The 20,962-nt window shown below is 43.9% G+C and overlaps 1 protein-coding gene across 1 annotated transcript in view; it reads left to right on the forward strand.

The window, feature by feature from the left end:
* LOC147696952 (uncharacterized) overlaps positions 1-20,215 on the forward strand; it is a 35,636-nt gene extending 15,421 nt beyond the window's left edge. Inside the window, exon 2 of the mRNA XM_086936092.1 lies at positions 19,989-20,215. Coding sequence (XP_086792218.1) covers positions 19,989-20,215 — 227 coding nt within the window. The remainder of the gene's footprint in view (positions 1-19,988) is intronic.
* The last annotated feature ends 747 nt before the right edge of the window (positions 20,216-20,962 follow it).

Raw genomic sequence — 20,962 nt, forward strand, 5'->3', positions numbered from 1 at the left:
GGTGTCATCCGCAAACATAAGTAACAGCATTTAGGTGCCAACAAGGGATGGAGCATCTGTTGGGTGTGTGAGAGAATGATTTACAACCCCGTTAATAAATAATGAAAATAAGGTTAGGGCTAGGACACACCCTTGCCGCACCCCTTTGGAAACTGGAAATTGTGGTGTTACATCTCCCTGGGTGCCTCATCGGACTTGTGCAACATTGTCCTTGTGAAATCACACTACCATAGATAAAAGTTCTACTGGCATGCCTAGGTGATGCAATACTTCCCATAGCTATTTACATGGGACCATATCAAAGCTGATTTAAGTTCAACAAAGGTTGCATAGATGGTACCACCTGCTATTACAACAATACGCCAATAAATTATTAAAAAATTGAAAATTTGGTCAACCGTGCTTATATGGGAACGAAATCCTGCCTGAAGGGGGGATAATATATATTAGGTTTCAATCCACTCCTTTGCCCTGCTCAGCAAAAGCCTTGCGGTAATCTTTTGTATGGAATCAATAAGGATAATCGGCCTGTAATTGCTAGAAGAGAAACAATTCCTTTTTTTGTAGATAGGAAGGATTTCAGCACCAACCCAAGATTCTTGGATAGGGACTCCATTTACAATAGCGTTTGCTAACCAAAGCATATACCGTACCCAGTTCTCTTTATCATGAACAAACAGGTCTTCAGAGATATGATCTAAACCTGGTCAGCCTTACCTTTCAATCCTGCCTTAATCTCTTCAATCCTTCTTTCACAAAACTTTTTCCTAATCTTTTTTATCTATTATCTTTCCCTCATCTTTTTAAGTGAATAATGTGTTTTTTTCTACTTGTGTGTGTTTTATAGTGAGTTTTGTACTGTTGTACTGTTTTTTCTATATATCCTTTCTTTCAAAAAATGTTACTTTCCCTTAATTTTTTATTTTCTACATTTTCTTTTTCACCCCGCACTCCCAGCATCATCACAGAGAGTGCAACCCACGCAAAGAAGAGCTGTCTCCCTTGCGAAGAACATGCCCAGGCCTTATTTTCCAAGGTGAAGGTGGCAGAGCTTGTTCTTTTTTGCAGCTCACATCCCCTCCACCCTGGCAGCAGACGGCATATCTCGGTTCAGGTACGGGTTGCAGGAGCTGCAGGAGCAGTGGATGAATGTGCACTGGGCAGTGAATCGCTGCTCTGGGGTCCAGCACACCCACAACCATGTGATGCACTGGTGGTCTGACATCCTGGACTAAGAGCAGGACCTGCTGGACCTGCTAGGGGTTGAGGTCACAGGCTTGGTGAGTAGCTAATTATGATTATTTTAGTGCGTTGTATGTGATTGCTAAAAATAAATTCCCAAATAGCAAGCATGCTGCTCACATGCAGGTAAGTTACGTTTACAAATCTTATATCATGTATGTGATGGTTATTCTAGACAGGTGCTTGGCCCTACCTAATCATACTTGTTTGCAACTTTGCGCCCGCTTGGGTTGAATATGTAACAGAACTTAGGTTAGATAATGCAGACTAGAAAGACTCATTTCCTTTGGCCTGCAATAAGATGGTGGCAGTTAGTCAGTTACTTGGTATTAGCAATGTAGCAGCTCGCATCCTCTTTCTTCAGTCCTTAGTTGAACCTTTTTTTGTAGTTCGTATAGTGAGTGACTAGCAACCAAAACATTTGTTGTATGCAATATGCATGCATCCATCTATGCATTTAACGACTAAATGCAAACTTAGTGAATTGGCCCGTCAAAGGGGGTTGAGATGATTGCAAATGAAATTGGAACTTCGAAGCAATTGTAATTTTTTTGCAATTCATTCAAAAGCCTTTGTAATTGGTGGGCTAGGAATCAGATTGGATATGTGGAATAATAAAGATAGGATGGTCCGCAACCCCGATACTAGTCTACAATTGTCCCCTTAGAAATTAGGATGCTACCCTCAATACAACCTTTCAGAATGGCCCTGAAAACATCGCTCTTTGGCAAAGCTTACCCGTAGCTCTTTGGTTTCACCTTTTCGTTTTTCATTTTCTTTGTAGGCGCCTTGATGCCTCCGGGCAAAGTCGCGCGTTTATAAGTTTTATTTCATTTATTCATTCATTCATACAACTAGTCAATCTGATGTAGGAAAAGTCAATGTTACCACAATAGCCATTTCTTTTAAAAAAATAACTTTGGAGCGATTAGTTAATTTTTATTTACCACCAACCATTTATTGTCTCTTTAATTCTGTCTAACATGATCATCAGCAACCAGGGGCAAGACAAGGTCGTCTGATCCGATTGCAGGAGATGAAGGTGCCTCCTAAGAACGCTCCTCACCTGATGGCTTTGCTGGCCCCTGTAAGTGCTCCTGTTGTTATCGATAATATATATTTCCCTAACTTTTACCGCTCTTTATTCTGCACTATTTTTTCTGTTTATTTATTTAATTTTTCGCCAAATTCTCTTCAATCTATCTGTTTCTAAATTCCTGTTATTCCTGCATTATCCTGTTTACTAACTTAGGTATTTTAGATTTCTAGGGCCTCATTTATTTTGTAAATATGGTGCAACGAGGCACATTTTTTACGCCACTGGTGCATCACAAAAGGTGATGCACCTGCGGCGTAAAAGTGACGCACAGCCTCATAAATGAGGCCCCTAGTGTCTGTATATTTACCTCAAACTGCATCTGTTTGTACTAGTCTGTCTGTAGTTTGCTTTCGTCTGTTTTTTTACTCAGCTTTCCCTCCTCCCTTATATATTTTGTGGACTGCCTATTGGTGGAACTGTAATACTTAGAGAACCCATTAATCCTTTCTACTATTAGTACTAGTACTGCTAATCTGCCGTACAGATTGCATGTCCAAGTAAGGTATTCTATGCATATTTGTTAAGAATAAGAGGCTTTCTTTTACTTCCTCATGCTAAATCAGTAAATGATGGTGCTGTTGGACACCCCAAAGTTGTGCCTTTTTTCTCATCTAGTCCTACTATTATTATCAGCAGTAGTTGATGGTAAACTGATTACCGTGCACCATGCCTGGAAGGAAGTATAACGAGGAGGTGATCGGCACCATTACATTTTCCAACCAAGAAGACCATATGTTATGTCCAATTGTCTACCCAGTTGGCCACTCATTTCTTTTCAAAAACTCAGATTCACCAATAGCTCCAGCCACTGAGTCCAGTCCTTCACAGATTGTCTTCTTCAGAGGCTTTTCAAAAATTGCCATCAACAAAATGCCCAACTGGAAATGTTACTATTTTTGATGGGACATACTGTCTGAAATGAAAAGAAAAGAGGCAATTGGCAAAACAGGAACAAGTTGGTTTAATTAAACACTGCAGCAGGTAAAGCCTTGACAGATTGCATCTGCTCAAAGTCTCTGGGTGTACAAAGATGTTGCTATCATTATATACAGTTCATGAGGTATAATAAAACAACTTCTACATTCCAAAAAGCATCTCAGTCATAAATTAACAAAAGTGGGCACTGTTGAGAATAAGTTGTGAACAGTTGAAGACACCCTTTACTTACCATTAGCAAAAAAAGCGGAAGTTGAGTAAAGAATGGCCTCTTCTATCTTCAACTCAGCAGAGAACGTTTTATGAAGAAGAGTAAGACCTTGATGGGTTGACGGAAAAGGGAAAGAAGGATGGAAGGAGGAAGGATGGGTAAAATGCAATATGACTGGCAGAGAAGGATGCATGGATGAAGGGGTGCATATGTAGGTGGCTGGTAGGATGCATGGGTGGTTGAATGATGGGTGAAAGGTAAAAGAAATTATACCTGCCTGGGTGGGTGAAAGTGTATGGGTGACAGGAATCCCCCGGGGGATTGATGAGTCAAAGGCAAGTAAGGATTTATGGGTTGTAAAATGACAAATGTATGTTGGTGAAAGGTTTGTTGAGAATGATAGCCATGTTTGGATGGATGATGGTATTCATTCATAGGCGAAGACTGGATGTAGAGAATGTAAAAGAAACTTAAACTGTCCCTGAGTAGCAAAGCCAAGGATGGAGATGATAAATGGAGACATTCCTGGGAAGAAGAATAAACAAAGGAATGTTTTAGGTTATCAAGGTTATTGATTCAAAGCTTTGAGGTTGTATTTCAGAGTACTCCCTAGTTTTCAAGCACAACATATATAGTATGTACCCAACCATCATCAATCACCTCCCTCCAGGCCCACTCCTGAAGTACTGGGTTTTTAAGAACCCAGCGGTGCCAGGGAACACACCCAAAGACTTCGAGTCCTTCCTGTTTCAGACTACAGAAACACAGAGTCTTCTAGGTGAAGTCAAAGATCGTATTTATTGGCTGCAGCCAGTAACAGGTATCCTAGAAGTACAACACGGTGTATATTCTCAGGAGACTGCCTAAACTTACAAAGCCAGCCTTCTCTTTTTATACAAAATATTATGCTTTAGGCAAACATTCCTTATTTTACAGATGATCATTCACATATTTTCACTACAAAGAAAAAGCAGAGTCATGATGACAAGCCCATATTTTAGTTCGTTCAGCCCACAATCAATTATCCGGCAAGGCTCAGTAGTTTCATCAGATATCGACGGACCCCCAATAAAAACGGGCACCTCCTCCTCGTAAAGCAAGTCATAAAGAAAGAAACAGGGACAGGTGTGTGTGAGATTAGGCCTGGTTTGTGTGCGATGAAAGGTTTATGACATGTTGTGCTTTGATGCTAATCTCATTCGGCCACTGGGAGAGGAACTGGCCGAACAGGTTTGGCTCAGGCAGTGGACTCAGCTCGCCCAGGTCACAAAGGAGTCAGCGAAGGTGTACGTGTCCTTCTGACTCGCTTTTGGCTTAGTCATTTGGCCTAGGTGAGGGCAATCACAAAATGGCTGCCGTTCACAAAATGGAACCCGAGGGTTCTGGACGGAAACTCTGATTTCAGGGTGATTTCGTCACCCGAATAGGACGAAAATGCTTGTGCATAGTGTTCTAATCATTACCGGTCTGCCGATACCAAAATCATCATGATACGACGATGTTTATAACACGGGTCCAGAATTTTCAGTACCACAGACCCTTCTTTTGCCCTTATATAGGCAATAACCTATACTCACGCTAATCTGAGTCCAGGTCTATATTCATAAAGTCATTTAGATGTTGCTGTAGCATCATCCTATTACTTAGCTCGTTTCTTGATACAGGTTTCCTTACACACGATGTAGCACAGAGGCCACATATTGCAGGAGCACACTGTACACACAGACAGAACAGGAAAAGAATGGCTAAGGTAATCCCAATGACTATCAGAATCTTCCATCCCCAGACAGATATCAGTTCCCAGAACCACTCCATCAATGACCAATCTCCTTTATCCACGTGGATAGATTCTGAGATCTGATGCAGTTTGGAAATGGCCTGGTAGACTGTCGGAGCGTTATCTGGGATGAAAATACAGCAACTTGATTGGATCACTTTACATACCCCACCTCGGTCTGCAAGTATGACGTCTAACGCAACCCTGTTTTGAAGAGTCATAAGGCGATCCGACTGGAGCTCAGCTGTCAAGTTACTAAGGGCGCCGGCGGTTTCAACTACAGTGGATTCCACCACCCTTGTCAATTGCCTTATGTTCCTGCTGTTCACCATAGGCCCCCAAAACGGCAGAAAACCCTTTACGAAATCTCCAAATTCCTGTCCTGCAGTGTCTTCTTTACTGATGACACCTCTAACTATCCTTGTCTTATGGTAATCTGCCGCGGCCGTGTAGGTGGGAGGCAACAGGAACGAAACAAAACATGTGCCCGAGAAGTCAGGGGGCAACCATGTATAGGCTCTATCATGGCAGATGAAATAGGTACCCTTAGCTGCTAGAAATGAAGGGGAAGTCTGAGATGAAAATACGTATGTTTCAGTGCAGATACTTCTCCCTAGCTGAGCTCTGGGATTCTTGCCATTACCTTGCAGACATAGGTGACCCTGATGAGGTACAATCCAAATCGAGGAGGATCTCTTTGCTCGCTGGTTCTCACTCAGAATAACTCCATATCTTGTTACATTCCATCTAGCGTAAGCCTGCAACTCATCTCTGGGAATTGTTCTGTACGAGTCAATTGTTCAGCTCATATTTGCTATTCCCATTACCAATGCTTTATTGCTCGAGTTACTTCTCGTGGAACGTGGGGGATATGGTTCGATGGCATATGAACATCGTCTGAAACGCCCACAAAGAACCATTGTAGCTAAATGGTAAAACCAAGTATGGGATACCCTTATCTGTTGCATGTGGCATAAGACCACACACCCAACAGTTAGTTGTGTTCACTACTAATTGGTGTTGGTGTAAAAGCTGGATGAAGGAGTTATTGATAAACTCTAATCTTCTAGTGGACTCATGTTCGGGCAGAGGGTGAAAAGAATGTGAAGAAATAGTAGAAGGAGGTATGGGCTGTGTAGTGGGTGCAAAGGTCACTTGGAAATAAAATAAAACATATCCTATTAAAGACATCATTACACTAAGCAACATGAAAATGCATAATATCAAAAATCGTTTCTTTGTCATCAATGTACACATTCTGGCTTTAAAGTTCATCTGTTTGGCAGGTCTCTCCATCTCGAAAAACTCCATCCACTCTAAATTGCTGCCCGCGGCGGTAGGGTGTTCTATGCTAAGGAATGCTTCTGTCAGTCCAGGGCAACTCCCTTAGACCAACCAGAACTGTCGACCTAACGTCTTCAGCTGCACTCCAAAGACTTTAGCAACCGCGACCCTAGCAGCTGAACCCGGATGGCGGTTCGAAAAACAAAAATAAGCAAGTTTCACAGATGAGAGAGCTGCACTTTCAGAAAATAGAAAAAAAAAATGTATTTGTCCATAGTTCTCGGCCTCAAATTATAACGGCTTTTTCCAGGTATTGTCTGGTTCTGGGACAAGAGTTCAGGCTCTGTAGTGTTCAATCGAATTGACGGTGGCACAGCTGCTTGCAAAAGGTTGTCACTTTCTAGTTCAGAAATTGTTCCTTTTACACGTGCATCGCTAAAAGGCAGAAAACGAGGCTCAGTCTCAGTTTCAGAGTCAGCGATCCCCTCCTGGACCCACTGGTCATACGGTAGAGGCAACGGGACCCTCTTGCAGTGTACGCCGTGGATCCAGTGCTTTTTCCCTTCCACTCGAAAAGCTGATCTTGTTGAGAGAAGGACGAGGTGAGGGCTGGTCCAACGGGGCTGATCATTCTTTGTCCGCTGAAAGTTCTTGACCAGCACCCATGATCCAGGATCGATAGGATGTCCTGGAGCTTCAGAGACCTGAGGCAGAGTATTGTGAACCTGTTGGTGTAAAACACGCAATTTAGCCGTCAATTCATACAAATAATCAAGCAGTACAGGGTGTTCGATTTCACTGAATTTTGTCGGCCTTGGCACTCCCCATATGTTGGCCGGACGGCCGAACACAATTTCATAGGGACTAAGTCCCACTCGCGAATGGACAGTCATTCTTGTTGATAGGAGTGCTAAAGGCAGAGTGTCAGGCCATTTAACACCAGAACTCGCTTGTATCTTGGCCAATTTCAGTTTTAGTGTGCCATTATAGCACTCTATTAGTCCAGCTGATTGGGGGTGATTTGCAGCGTGGAACTTTTGTTGGATACCTAGCCCCTCACATACTTTCTACATCACTCAACCCACAAATTCACTCCCATTATCACTCCAGACCATTCTCGGCATTCCAAACCTAGGGAAGAATTCTTTGACAAGGGCTTTAGCTGTGGATAAGGCAGTGTTGTCTGATCAACATATCGTTTACATTTGAAATACATGACATTCAAATAAACCACATAATAAATAACATGGAAGTTTGATATATAATTTATTTTTGTTAATTTGTTTTAAGAGTAGAAAAATTATTATTTTATCCATTAGTTTTTTCCTTTTTTTCTTATTTCATAAAATAATTTTTTCTTTATCAGCATACATAAATATTCCATAGACAGAAAAAATATACATAAAACGACATATACATAACGTAGTTTAGGTCGATGTTTTTAAAGATGTAGGCAATATGTTGTTAAACAACGCGCGTTTCGGCCTGTGGCCTTCATCAGGTGCCCGTCCTACATATATGACAAAAACAATTATAGGACAAAAGATTGCTCAAATATCTGAAAAGAAAGCAACAAAAGCAAAAAAACATATCAGTCATTTAATAACCATAGTTTAAAGCAATAGTTGCTGTATCTAAATATCTGTAAACGTAAATAGGTAGGGTCAGGGCAAACTCATAATTATTGGGTTATAACAGCTTCTTACTATTCTTTATTTTGAGTGATTACAGGAATAATTTTCTTTTAAATGAGAACATTATTTGATAAGAATGTCTACTAAGCTATTGCAACATACATTTATATATGTGATTATTAAAAATATCCCTCTCTCATTGGATTTCTTTTTATTAATTTTATTCAAAACATAATTTAACTTGCATGACCTAATATGCATTTTTCTTACAATTCATTATACTTATTGGTTGTTACAAAAGCAAACAAGCTAACTCGATTACTGAACTTTTTGCTCAATCCACAATACATAATTGAGAAGGTGTGAAATAACATTCTCTTCGCAAAACCAGAAAACAAAAGGGTATAGATAGTGAGAATTCAGAGAAGGAAAAAGGAAAAACAAGGGAAAAAGCAAGGGAGAGTGAAGTTGAATATATAGCGATTCATCTTATCTTTGTACCAAGGAAACAATAGCAGTTTAATAAGAAGATGATTATTATGGAGAATCATCACTTACTTATAAAAATATCTCAAGTGATGAATCAATCGTAAGCTATTATTTCTATTTTAGCGCCTTCTCTGTTGATTCTTAAAGAAGAACTAAAGGTTCTGATAATATTCTGCAAAAAGAAAGAAAAAGAGAGTCTATCTATAAAGATGTTTACATCCTTTAATTAGAGGGGCAAAACGTTGGTTATTCAAACTATATTCCAGATATATTCGAATGGGACTGATGTTATGCTCTCTTTAATGCGGTATTAGGGTAGGAGTTATCAGGAAACATGCATATATTATCGTTAATTTAAGGTGGGAGTAAGGTTTGGTATGAGTGAATGAACACAGGGATAAATTTGAGTAAAAGGGCCCTTCCTACAGCAAGGTAGAAATAATAAGGCAAGAGAATAATACCTTATATGTGTCTTAGACCATCTTTAATATCTTCTCATTTTGATATATTAGTATCTTGAGATGTTACTAGAGAATAAAACATGGATATATTAAATGGTTCAAATCAATATGCTGGTATATGGCCGAGACTGAAGGTAAATACATAGTTATAACTGAAGTTGTTAAATTACCTTAGTATTACTCAATTTCTATATAAGGGCGACTGTAGCTACAGCGAACTTATAGTGCATTCAGCGTTTCTTCTTTGAAATGTCTGCTTAAAGGTAAGGACACAGACAAAAACGTAGTTTAGCCATTGTGATAACATTGGAAATATAAAAAACATTGGTTGAATGGTATAACTCAAGTTAATTGGTTACCTTAATTAAGATAGAATATGCTATGGCTTGGGGGTTCTGTTTCAAACGGGCTCGAAGTGATGTTTTCGGCCGTGGATTGCAAAGAGCTCATTTCCTACTTTTTATGTCCATTAGTGCAGTACTGGTTTGCTTCTCTGTCTAAGAGAAAAGAGCACACGCAAAGAAGTACTGAGATAAAGGGGCGCTTAATGTACGACGAAAAGCAATCTCCTTGAGGCGAAAACGATCGCTATGCTCGTACCTGTATTATCTGTAGACTTGAGTCAATGGGGGGGTTCTTCGCTGGCTGGTCGCGCATATCTGACGGTATGACGAACGTTGGTGCGCGATTCATTCTTTATATACTAGTGTTAACTAGCTGGAGACGTCTAAAGTCGGTTCAGCTGGACATACAAAACATGACGCTTGGATATATACGTCATGTAGAGGGGACTTGTTTGGTCAGCGAAATGAATGATGGACTGGGACGGACACCGGAGGCAGAAACTAGCCATTCTGCTTGTTGTATTTTAATACCTGACACTAAAAACGGACCAGCCATTCTACTTGTTGTGTTTAAATACCTGACACTGAAAACGGACCTGTCTGTTCTTTGTAGTTATTTTTGATCTCAAATATGTAATGTTAAAACAACTTTATATTCCCCATTTTCGGAAAAACAAACAATGGACTTGAATCGACACTTGAGGTACAAACATGTCATTCTTTCATTGTTGTTATAAATCTAGACATAAGAAACTAACAGGATCTGTTCATCGAGATGTTTTCTACTGATAATATATATATAGAGACGCTAAGCATATTAATGTATTGCGTAGATGAAAATATTTACAAAATATAGTCGCATTAATTTAGTATTAAATCCAAATATTGGTGGTAATGATAATAGTAGATTATATTTATTTCTATTTAGTTTGGAATTCTTAAAAGTTATTCAACATTTTGCCCACGATTAAGAAAAATCGTAATATATATTTCCTTAATATTATAACGCAACATATGGTGCTTCATTGTTTAGTTCATATGGAAATTCAGGACATTACTTAGATCCTCAATCTGTAAAAATACCACTTGAAATTAGGTATGCTTATAAATCTATCCATTATGGTATAACTGTGATATCTAAACCATACTCAGTATATACTGCATGTAGAAAGAAACCTTCCATAGTTACTGTATCGAGGGCTATATGATGGCTTGTTCCCACGGGATTTCTAAATTGAGTCCCGATATTGTTGTCTCTAACGAAAAGATCCAAAAGACTTCTTGTTTACGTCGGATCTTATCTGGGCATAGACCTGCTCTAGGAACAATTTTTTCCAGAATAATCCACTGGATATCTTCTGGTTTGTGGTCTGCTTCAACACAGTGGGCCACTATTGGTGCATGTATTTTTCTTGTTCTGATGGCCTATTTATGTTCAGTTAATCTAGTATACATAGATCTGGAAGATTCTCCAACATATCCCTTGTTGCAGGGGCATAGCAGTAGGTATATGATATTTTCAGTTTTACAATTTGTCATATAGCTGTTCTTTATTGTGATTCCTTTAAATAGAAAGTCAGCTGTTTCGATGGTTTGTGGGCAGATTTTACAATTCCCACATTTAAAGTTACCAGTCACCGGAGCCCCGGTGATCGGATTTCTGTATAGATTCCCTTTGGTTGACGTCATTCGTGATCTTACTACTAAATCTTTAAGATTCTTATTTTTGCGGTATGCAAATAAAGGCTTGGGTATCAATTCTTGTTTTGTTTTATTTACATTTAGTATATGCCAGTGAGAGTAAAGAATCTGTTGCACTTGGTTGTTAAGTTGGGAGTGTCTAGTAACAAATACCAGACTGGCGTCTTTCTTAGGTTTAGTGTTGTTGATTAGGTGTTGCCTGTCATAATACCTGGCTCTTTTACATGACTCTCTAATTGACCTATGGGGATAACCCCGTTCTTTAAATTCGTCCTTCATTACAGCAGCTCTCTCATCAAAGTATGTAAGACGTGTACAATTTCTTCTAAGTCTTAAAAATTGACTGAAGGGTATGCTGTTCTTTTGTGTCAAAGGATGGAAGCTGCTGTAATGAAGGAGAGTATTACGAGAACTTGGTTTTACAAAAAGATCCATAACTAGAATGCCTTCATCATGTTTGATGGTTAAATCAAGAAATTCTAGTTCTGTTTTACTTTTCTTTTCAGTAAACCTTAGGTTAGGATCACATACATTTAGCCATGACAAGAATGGAAAGGGGCGACCACTCGGTCCCCCCCGAACGTATGGTTGGGTGCCCCGATCCTCCCGGGAAACCATTTTGGGCGGGGGGCGTGTCTCGGCTGGTATGCCCGAAGCGGCGTAGCCGGGGCGCGCCTCTTTCCCGCCCAAGAGGGGTTGTCCTAGACACCTACATCGATGACCACGCCCAGTAGGCGTACCGAAGGAGGGTACACGCCCTCCCGCAGAAGAATAAATAGAGCTGGAATCCGAAGAAGCGTCCTCTTGTTCCTGTGCTCTGAAGGCTGCACCCACTTGTTGCTCGTGAGCCCTCGACAGAACAAGCAGCAATTTTGAGAACTTGTAATCTTGTTGTTTCTCTTTCAGTTATTTCGAGTCGGAGAGTCCAGGACCTCGTGGATCGACTAGGCGCAGAATACTCGAAACCATGGCTGGCAAGAAAGCAGGGAAGGGTTCCGAAACGGATAAGGTGCTACGCCTGTTAGCGAACTGGATGGCTTGAATGGAGCGGAAACTCGGACAAGTCCCATCGATCGGTCGAGGTTTGGTGGAGGTCAAAAAACAACTGGCTGCACTGAGCAATCCTGGTAACCCTAAGAAGGTAATAGGCCCGGCCTTGCCGGGAATCGTCCCCGAGGGTAGAGGGAAGCGGGTCAAGAGGAGGGCGGCTTCAGGGGAGGTTCCGGTCCCAGAGGTACCCCCGGTCACCCCTGTCACACCAGCAGACGACCCAGTACCAATCCCAGACGCGGGTCAACCGATCCCGGTAGTGATTACCCCCGCTAACAATGAAGATATGCCTCCTGAATTGGCCACCCAGTTGGCCGCATGGCTCAATAAAAAGGCAGGGGGTGCCAAGGCGCCCGGAGACACGGCCGAAGAGGCCAAGCTACTAATCCAGCAATTGCGGCAGTCGAGAGATGCCGCAAAGGCGAATCTTCCTCTTGTTTCCCCACAGGTGACACTGGTAGGACCTGCAGTTGGTCTCGAGAAAACGGCGGGAACAACGACCGAGCCGGGTAAGCTCGCTTTGCCAATGGCGAGGGAGGGCTCATTACCCTCAAGGCGGGAGAGGGTGGCACAGCACATCCCTATGGCCACAAAAGAGTTAATATGGGGAGACAAATATGTCAATATGTTTTCATTATTAACTGACCATCGCGAGATGGAGTATGCTAAAACCCAGAAAGATTTGTGGCATCCGAGTGTATGGCGCGCCAAGATGGCGGAATTCAGGGTGGATGAAACGATAACGAATTGGGCGAAGGCCTTTGCAATATTTACTGCAGTTATGGGGGAACGTAAACCCGAGGTGTTAACTGAACTGTCTTGCTATCAAACTCGTATTATGGATTTTTATGCAATGTATGAGGGGGAGGAATGGAAAGGTTATGACATGAAATTCCGAAAAGCGAAAGAATATGATGCCTCTCTGACATGGGACTGCCTCGACTCGGTCTCATGGCATAAGCAGCTCCTGCCGGGGGCGGCAGGTACATCCTCGCCGGGCGGGAGTGGGTCGGGGGTCTTCCGCCAAAAGCCCGCGGTGCCCTTTCGAGCAGGCGCCGGTGTCGATCACCAGCCGAAAACCGGCGGGAATGGCGGCAAGCGGGGGGTCTGTTGGGGCTTCAATCGAGGCAACTGTAACAGACCGCGAAGGAACATGTAGGTTCAAGCATGTGTGTGCGGGCTGTGGGAATTCCTCACACCCGGAGAGTTCATGTAGATCAAAAAATAACGGGGCGGGAGGAAAGGGAGGGTCCAAGCACGAGTAAGGTAGAATGTTGTGACCAATTGCCTACACCCGTTGATCTCATGGCTATGACTCCTTGGTTAAACAAATACCCTGATCATATCTCCGCTGGGGTGTTGAGGAAGGGATTCTTGCACGGCTTCCACATCCCAGCGGGGGATTTTCGAGGGGTCTTCTTTTGTAAAAACCAGTTATCGGCGCAACATAATCCAAGTGTGGTAGAGAGAAAAATTACAAAAGAAGTCAGCTTAGGGCGAGTGGCAGGGCCTTTTCATCGCCCACCGGTGGCGGATTTCATCTGTTCCCCATTAGGGGTTGTCCCGAAGAAAGACCCAGGGGAGTTTAGGCTTATTCATAACCTGTCTGCTCCAAGGGGTTCCTCGGTGAACGAGGCCATTGACCCAGAAGTCTGTTCAGTGCGGTACGCATCATTCGATGAGGTCGTGGCCATACTGAATCGCCTGGGCCCCGGGGCGCTGATGGCGAAATCAGATATCGAGTCGGCGTTCCGGTTGCTCCCGGTACACCCGCAGGATCAGCGTTTGCTAGGTTTTGCATTCCAAGGGAGTTATTACATGGATAAATGCATGCCTATGGGTTGCTCCGTTTCTTGTGCCTATTTCGAAATGTTCAGTTGTTTTTTAGAGTGGGCATTCACCGAGGCCACAGGGCATAGGCATGTTATGCACTATCTTGATGATTTCCTGTTCTTGGGAGCAGCCGGCGATACGAAATGTGTGCAGGCGCTGCACGACTTCTGCATCCTCATGAGGGAGTTTGGAGTTCCACTGGCACCAGGTAAGACGGTTGGACCATCTACTTCACTGGAGTTTCTGGGAATTGAGCTCGATTCTGTGGAGGGATGTTTCCGTTTGCCGATGGGAAAGGTGGCCAAATTTAGGGCTTCCCTGAAGCTATGCCTGGGTAAGGAGAAAGTGACCCTGCACCAGTTGCAGCAAACAGTGGGTCAGCTTAACTTTGCCTTGAGAGTGATACCAATGGCCCGCCCCTTCTCACGCTCTATCGCACAAGCTATGGTTGGTCTCAAAGAAGGACACCACCGTACGAGACTGTCTGCAGAGGTTTGCCAGGATATGCGCATTTGGTTGGCATTTCTGGCTGACTTCAACGGTCGAGTAGTGTGGAACAAGCCGCCAGCGTCTTCAGATGAGCTAGGTCTGTGGACTGACTCAGCGGGGAGCGTGAAATTTGGCGCCATTTTTGGTAATCGATGGTCGGCGCAAACATGGCCGGCGTGGTGGCACTCCAGCGGTCTCACAAGTAACATTGGGTTCCTGGAGCTATTCCCCATTTTTGTTGCTCTGATGGCATGGCCAGACGATTTCAGAGACCGCTCAGTGGTGTTTTGGTCTGATAATATGACTGTTGTCGAGTGCATTAACCAGCAGGCAGCACGCTGCAAATGGATCTTGAGATTGTTGAAAGAAGTTGTGCTGCTTTGCATGAGACTGAATGTACAGTTCAGGGCGAGACATGTGCCGGGTGTACTGAATCATGCGGCTGATGCACTCTCTCGTTCACATATGCAGGCGTTCAGGGGTTATCTACCTACAGCGGACCTAGTGGCGGCACCATTCCCCGAAGCACTTTGGCTAATCGGTGCCCCGGATTACAAGACCTCGTGGCAGCAAGCTTAGCCCCCAGGACAAGGAAGGCATACGAAGGAGCGTTTCGTTCCTATTGCACATTTTTGGGTCCAACAGGGGATCAGAGCTGGGGTCAGGAGGAATCCTTCCTGGGGTTCCTGGTAGCACTGCACAGGGAAGGCCGATCAGCGGCAACGGCCAACAGGCATAGGGCGGCCATTTCATTCATGGCGCAGGTGCATGGCATAAAAGACCCAACGGGTTCCTTTTTGGTGAAGAAAGCCCTTCGCGGCTGGCAGCGCCTCGAGGGTCGCAAGCAAGATGCGAGGCGCCCGATTGGCTTAGACAGGTTATCTTTACTCGTAGCGAAACTAGATGAGACGTGCTCCTCCCATTTCGAAGCAGTTCTGTTCCGGGCAACTTTCGCATTGGCATTCCATGGGGCTATGCGAGTGAGCGAACTGGTCGCAAGGAACAAGAAAGAGGTTGAGGGAGGCTTGTGCAGGGATCACGTCCAGATTAGGGGTGATTCAATGGTGCTCTCGATAGCCAGGTCCAAGACCGACCAGGGGGCTATGGGAAATAGTGTTGTTATACAGCGCGTGCGAGGGTCCCCCACGTGCCCGATAATGTGTATAGAGGAATACTTGGCACTAAGGGCGGCTACATGGGGGGGAGTTTGCTGAGGCACAAGGATGGCACCCCACTGACGAGGTTTCAGTTCCAGAGGGTGCTAGCACTGACAATCGCTGCGGCGGGCATGGACCCGTGCGATTTTGGGACCCACTCCTTTAGGATAGGGGCTGCTACGGAGGCTACAGCCAGGGGTCAGAGTGCGGACGAAGTAAAACAGTTGGGGCGATGGTCCTCGAATTGCTTCAAAAGGTATGTGCGATTGCACATGTTGTGAAGATCAATTGACATGCACTCACGCTTCTTGTCTTTTGTTTCAATTACAGTTTCGCGAGCCTGTCACACGGGGCGGAATTTGCAGTCGACCCAGTACCAGGAGAACAGCGGTCATGGATCACCGTCTAGAGAGAGAGTGGTATGGGTCGTGGGCACTCATACGTGAGGCGCACCGGGGACGTATTCAAAGCAGGTGACGCGACTCGCGCAGCTGGGGAATACGGGTACAGAGTGGCCTTCCATGCGAAGGACGGGCTCTGTTTTGACCAATTCGAGTCATTTGTTGAGGGTCTCTTAGGGCGGCAAAGGTCACCGCCATCTGTAGTCATAGTACACCTGGGGGGCAATGACTTGGTGACACTGGGTAGACGAGTGTTGTTTGAACAAGTTTTGTCTGCTTTTAGCTGGTTGGCGAAAAGAATCCCGGGGTGCACGATTGCCTGGTCCCACATGATTCCCAGGAAAGTATGGCGGGGGGCCTTTCGGTGTCAGCACTGAACCATTCGGTGAAGAGGGTAAACAATAAAATTGGTAGATTGTTTCGCTCTGCGCAGTTGCATAGCATTCCTCATGGGTGTATTCGGGGTGATCACATGTATCTGACTGATGGGGTTCACCTGTCCCGGGAGGGGAATGATTTACTCATAGGAGACTTCATAGCATGGCTAAGGGGTTTGAGGAAGCATGACCTTTAGGAGGAGTTGGGGGGGCCGGATAGTCGGTCAACTCTCCGGCCTGTGGCGGTAAGGTCATGATCGGTGAGCAGTAATTTCAAGGTCCCTAGAGGGGGCGCCACCCAGAATGGATGGGAGCGCCCGGGGGGAGGCGGCCATTGGCCCCTCCCACGGGGAGGTGGCACCCACTAAGGATGGGTCACCTAAGGGGAGACTGCCATAGGCCCCTCCCAGGGGAGGAGGCGGCTATATGCTCCTCCTACTAATTTCCCGGGGGCCGGATATCCGCGACGGCGGATAGAGAGTGTGGGGATGGGGGGGAGTCCACGCTGTCCTTCCTACAGATATCTCACACGGGAACTCGGACGACCTTTAAGATGGCGTCGAGTGCAAAGGGGGCCCCCACCATGACAAGGGAAATTACAGTTGGCAATGAGGGTACAGTCCTCTGCGCATGCACCACTCACACCGTGAGGGCGAGAGTTTTGGTAGAAGGGATCTGACACCGGTTAAGACCTTGCCGTTGGCTCTTAATGCTAGGATGTACAATTTTAATTTAGAATGTATGCATTTGCAGGATGTTAGACTCGGCTAGGAAACCTTTGTATTAGAGATCTGTTAAGGTTAGCCAAAGAACATGTCTTCATCGAAATGTAATAAATGTAAAATTGTACACGATTATGAAACTTTTATTTAATGTTTTAAATTTTGTTTCATATTTTAATAAATACGGCCGGGAGGGTGACTCCCTCCCGCCTTCCAAAAGTTCAAGCCTGCGTCTGACTTCCCATCCTTGGGGATTGTGTTGGGAGGGGGTGACGGGCATCCCGGCCGTATGGAAAGGGGCGACCACTCGGTCCCCCCGAACGTATGGTTGGGTGCCCCGATCCTCCCGGGAAACCATTTTGGGCGGGGGGCGTGTCTCGGCTGGTATGCCCAAAGCGGCGTAGCCGGGGCGCGCCTCTTTCCTGCCCAAGAGGGGTTGTCCTAGACACCTACATCGATGACCACGCCCAGTAGGCGTACCGAAGGAGGGTACACGCCCTCCCGCAGAAGAATAAATAGAGCGGGAATCCGAAGAAGCGTCCTCTTGTTCCTGTGCTCTGAAGGCTACACCCACTCGTTGCTCGTGAGCCCTCGACGGAACAAGCAGCAATTTTGACCCACCCACCAGCCCCTTATGGCAATGTTTGTTTTGTAAAAGTTTTGCTGAGTTAGGCCCCTTTTTTCCTTTGTAGAAAAGTAAAAGAATGTTTAGGTGGAGGATGTGACTTTTGTCTGTAGGATACTGTTTTTTCTTTTTAAGAGCAAACAGTCTTGATACAATTAGGCATGCTGAATTTTTTTCCTTCCTTAGTAGGTGAACAACTGTCGTATTTTATATTTTGGTCGGGCGGTAAGGTCATGATCGGTGAGCAGTAATTTCAAGGTCCCTAGAGGGGGGCGCCACCCAGAATGGATGGGAGCGCCCGGGGGGAGGCGGCCATTGGCCCCTCCCACGGGGAGGCGGCACCCACTAAGGATGGGTCGCCTAAGGGGTGACGGCCATAGGCCCCTCCCAGGGGAGGAGGTGGCTATATGCCCCTCCTACTAATTTCCCGGGGGCCGGATATCCGCGACGGCGGATAGAGAGTGTGGGGATGGGGGGGGAGTCCACGCTGTCCTTCCTACAGATACCTCACACGGGAACTCGGACGACCTTTAAGATGGCGTCGAGTGCAAAGGGGGCCCCCACCACGACAAGGGAAATTACAGTTGGCAATGAGGGTACAGTCCTCTGCGCATGCGCCACTCACACCGTGAGGGCGAGAGTTTTGGTAGTAGGGATCTGACACCGGTTAAGACCTTGCCGTTGGCCCTTAATGCTAGGATGTACAATTTTTATTTAGAATGTATGCATTTGCAGGATGTTAGACACGGCTAGGAAACCTTTGTATTAGAGATCTGTTAAGGTTAGCCAAAGAACATGTCTTCATCGAAATGTAATAAATGCGGCCGGGAGGGTGACTCCCTCCCGCCTTCCAAAAGTTCAAGCCTGTGTCTGACTTCCCATCCTTGGGGATTGTGTTGGGAGGGGGTGACGGACATCCCGGCCATATTCCTGAAATAGCTCTTCTTCGTCATTCCAAATGAATACAATGTCGTCAATATATGTTGACCAGTAAAATATTGACTCAAAAAATGGTGCTACCTCATTGAATATATGTTTTATTTCAAAGTGAGCTACATAGATTTTAGCAATCGTAGGGGCGCAAGATGCGCCCATGCTAACTCCCTTTGTTTGTCTGTAAATGTTGCCCCGGAATTCGAAGATATTGTCAAATAGAATGATCTTTAGACATTCTAAGATAAATTCCCTGTTGCAGTCTATTTCATATAGTTCTATGAACCACTTAGTTGCATCTATGGCTCCTATACATGGAATGTTTGAGTAAAGACTCTCAACGTCCAATGTTACCATCCATTGACGGTGAACATTGAACGGTGTGCCTTCAAATTCTTTGATGACGTGACGAGTATCCTGAATGTATCCGGGTATCTTGTCTATATAGGGACGCAAAATTGCGTCCAAATATTTGAAGATAGGTTCTGTGACGCTCCCAATAGTTGTTACAATGGGGCGGAAAGGTGGATCCCATTCATTTTTATGAACCTTTGGGATTCCGTAAATGCTCGCCATTTTAGGGTTATCTATGTTCATATATTGATGTTCTTTTGTACAGATATCACCATTATTTAATGCTTTGGTAGTCAATTTGGATATTTTGTTTTTAATTTTGGACGTAGGATCTTTGGAGATTTTTGTGTAGTAGTTGGTATCGCTCAACATATTTTCTATTGTTTCAATGTATTTATTTGTATCTAGGATGGCGATCCCACCACCCTTATCGCAACTTTTTATAGTTATCATGCTGGAATCTTTGAGTTCCAATAATGCCTGATGTTCCATATATGATATATTATAGGGGGTAGATGGTACAAATTTAGTGGCATTTTTAAGTTTCTTTAGAACTATTTTTTCAAAAATTCCCACTTCTGGTGCTACCTGTTCCAAGGTAGGAGTAAAAATAGATTTAGGGGTCAAACCTGATCTATTAAATTCTGAGGTATCGTTATCTCTATTAGAGAAAAAACTTCTAAGTCGGATTTTACGGAAAAAGATAGTCGTATCGTTAAATAGTTCAAATTTGTTTAACCCAGAATGGGGAACAAAGGAGAGTCCTTTAGATAGAACTGAGTAGGTAGACTCACTTGCTTCATGGCTACTTAAATTGAAAATGGGGAAGGTTTTCATTGTCCCCAGTACCTGGCATTTCGTGTTTCCAGGTATCGATCTGGGTTCACTTGTTGATGGTCCTGGAAGCTGCATTGATATTGTCCCTGGGGTTGGTAAGGTTGTTGATACTGTACTTGTGGGGGTTGATATTGTGCCTGAGGTTGATATATCTGATCTGGTTGATACTGGCCTGATGGTTGATAGGATTGATTTTGTTGATGTTGATATTGGGGCCGATACCGTGGTCGATAATTGGGTCCTCCTAAAAAAGGTCTAGATCCTTGGTTAGACCTAAATGTATTGTTTCGTGGTTGAAATGATGACAGACTAGAATTACTACCAGAGTCAGAGGAATTAGAGAAAGTAGTATATTTTTTGGGGCCCTGATTTTGGTAATCCGATGCATTATCTTGATTGAATGTATCTGATTGTGTTTAGAAATGATCTGCTAGGTATGGGTATATTTTTTCTTTACTAAAGATTCGCAAATCTTTTTGAAATTTGTCAGTTTTTCTTTTAAATAGATAATCGCTATATGAGCTGAGATCTGTTTCAATATCATCTAACTTTTTTTTATATCAAGTATTACAGTAGATGATTTAATTTTATCTTCTAATTCCGAAATTTCCTTAAAGAGTTGCTCTAATACTTCCTTAGCAGTTTCTACGATCATGATCATGTGGTCCCTCGAGCAACGGTTGGAGATGAGGGACCAACGCTCCAAAAAATGTTTAAGATGTATGAAGAGACCAGGAATATTTTTAATTTGAAGACCTAAGGGGATTGTTCCAGCTTTCAGGTAATCTAGTATGAATCTACCATGAAACTCCACTCTTTTTGCCTTTTTTTTAAGAAATGACAGGTTTATTAGGTCTTCATTCTGTTCAGTATTAGTGGTATTCCTAAAGTCAAAATCTACTGTGGAACCTACCATGGAGGCAAAGTCCTCTTCTGTGAAGCCAAAAGAATTAAGTGTGGCCATATTTTAACTTTCGTACCTAGCGCTACGGGATGAGATTTAGTT

This window comes from Lissotriton vulgaris, chromosome 8 (assembly GCF_964263255.1).
Source record: "Lissotriton vulgaris chromosome 8, aLisVul1.2, whole genome shotgun sequence".
Classification (NCBI taxonomy): domain Eukaryota; kingdom Metazoa; phylum Chordata; class Amphibia; order Caudata; family Salamandridae; genus Lissotriton; species Lissotriton vulgaris.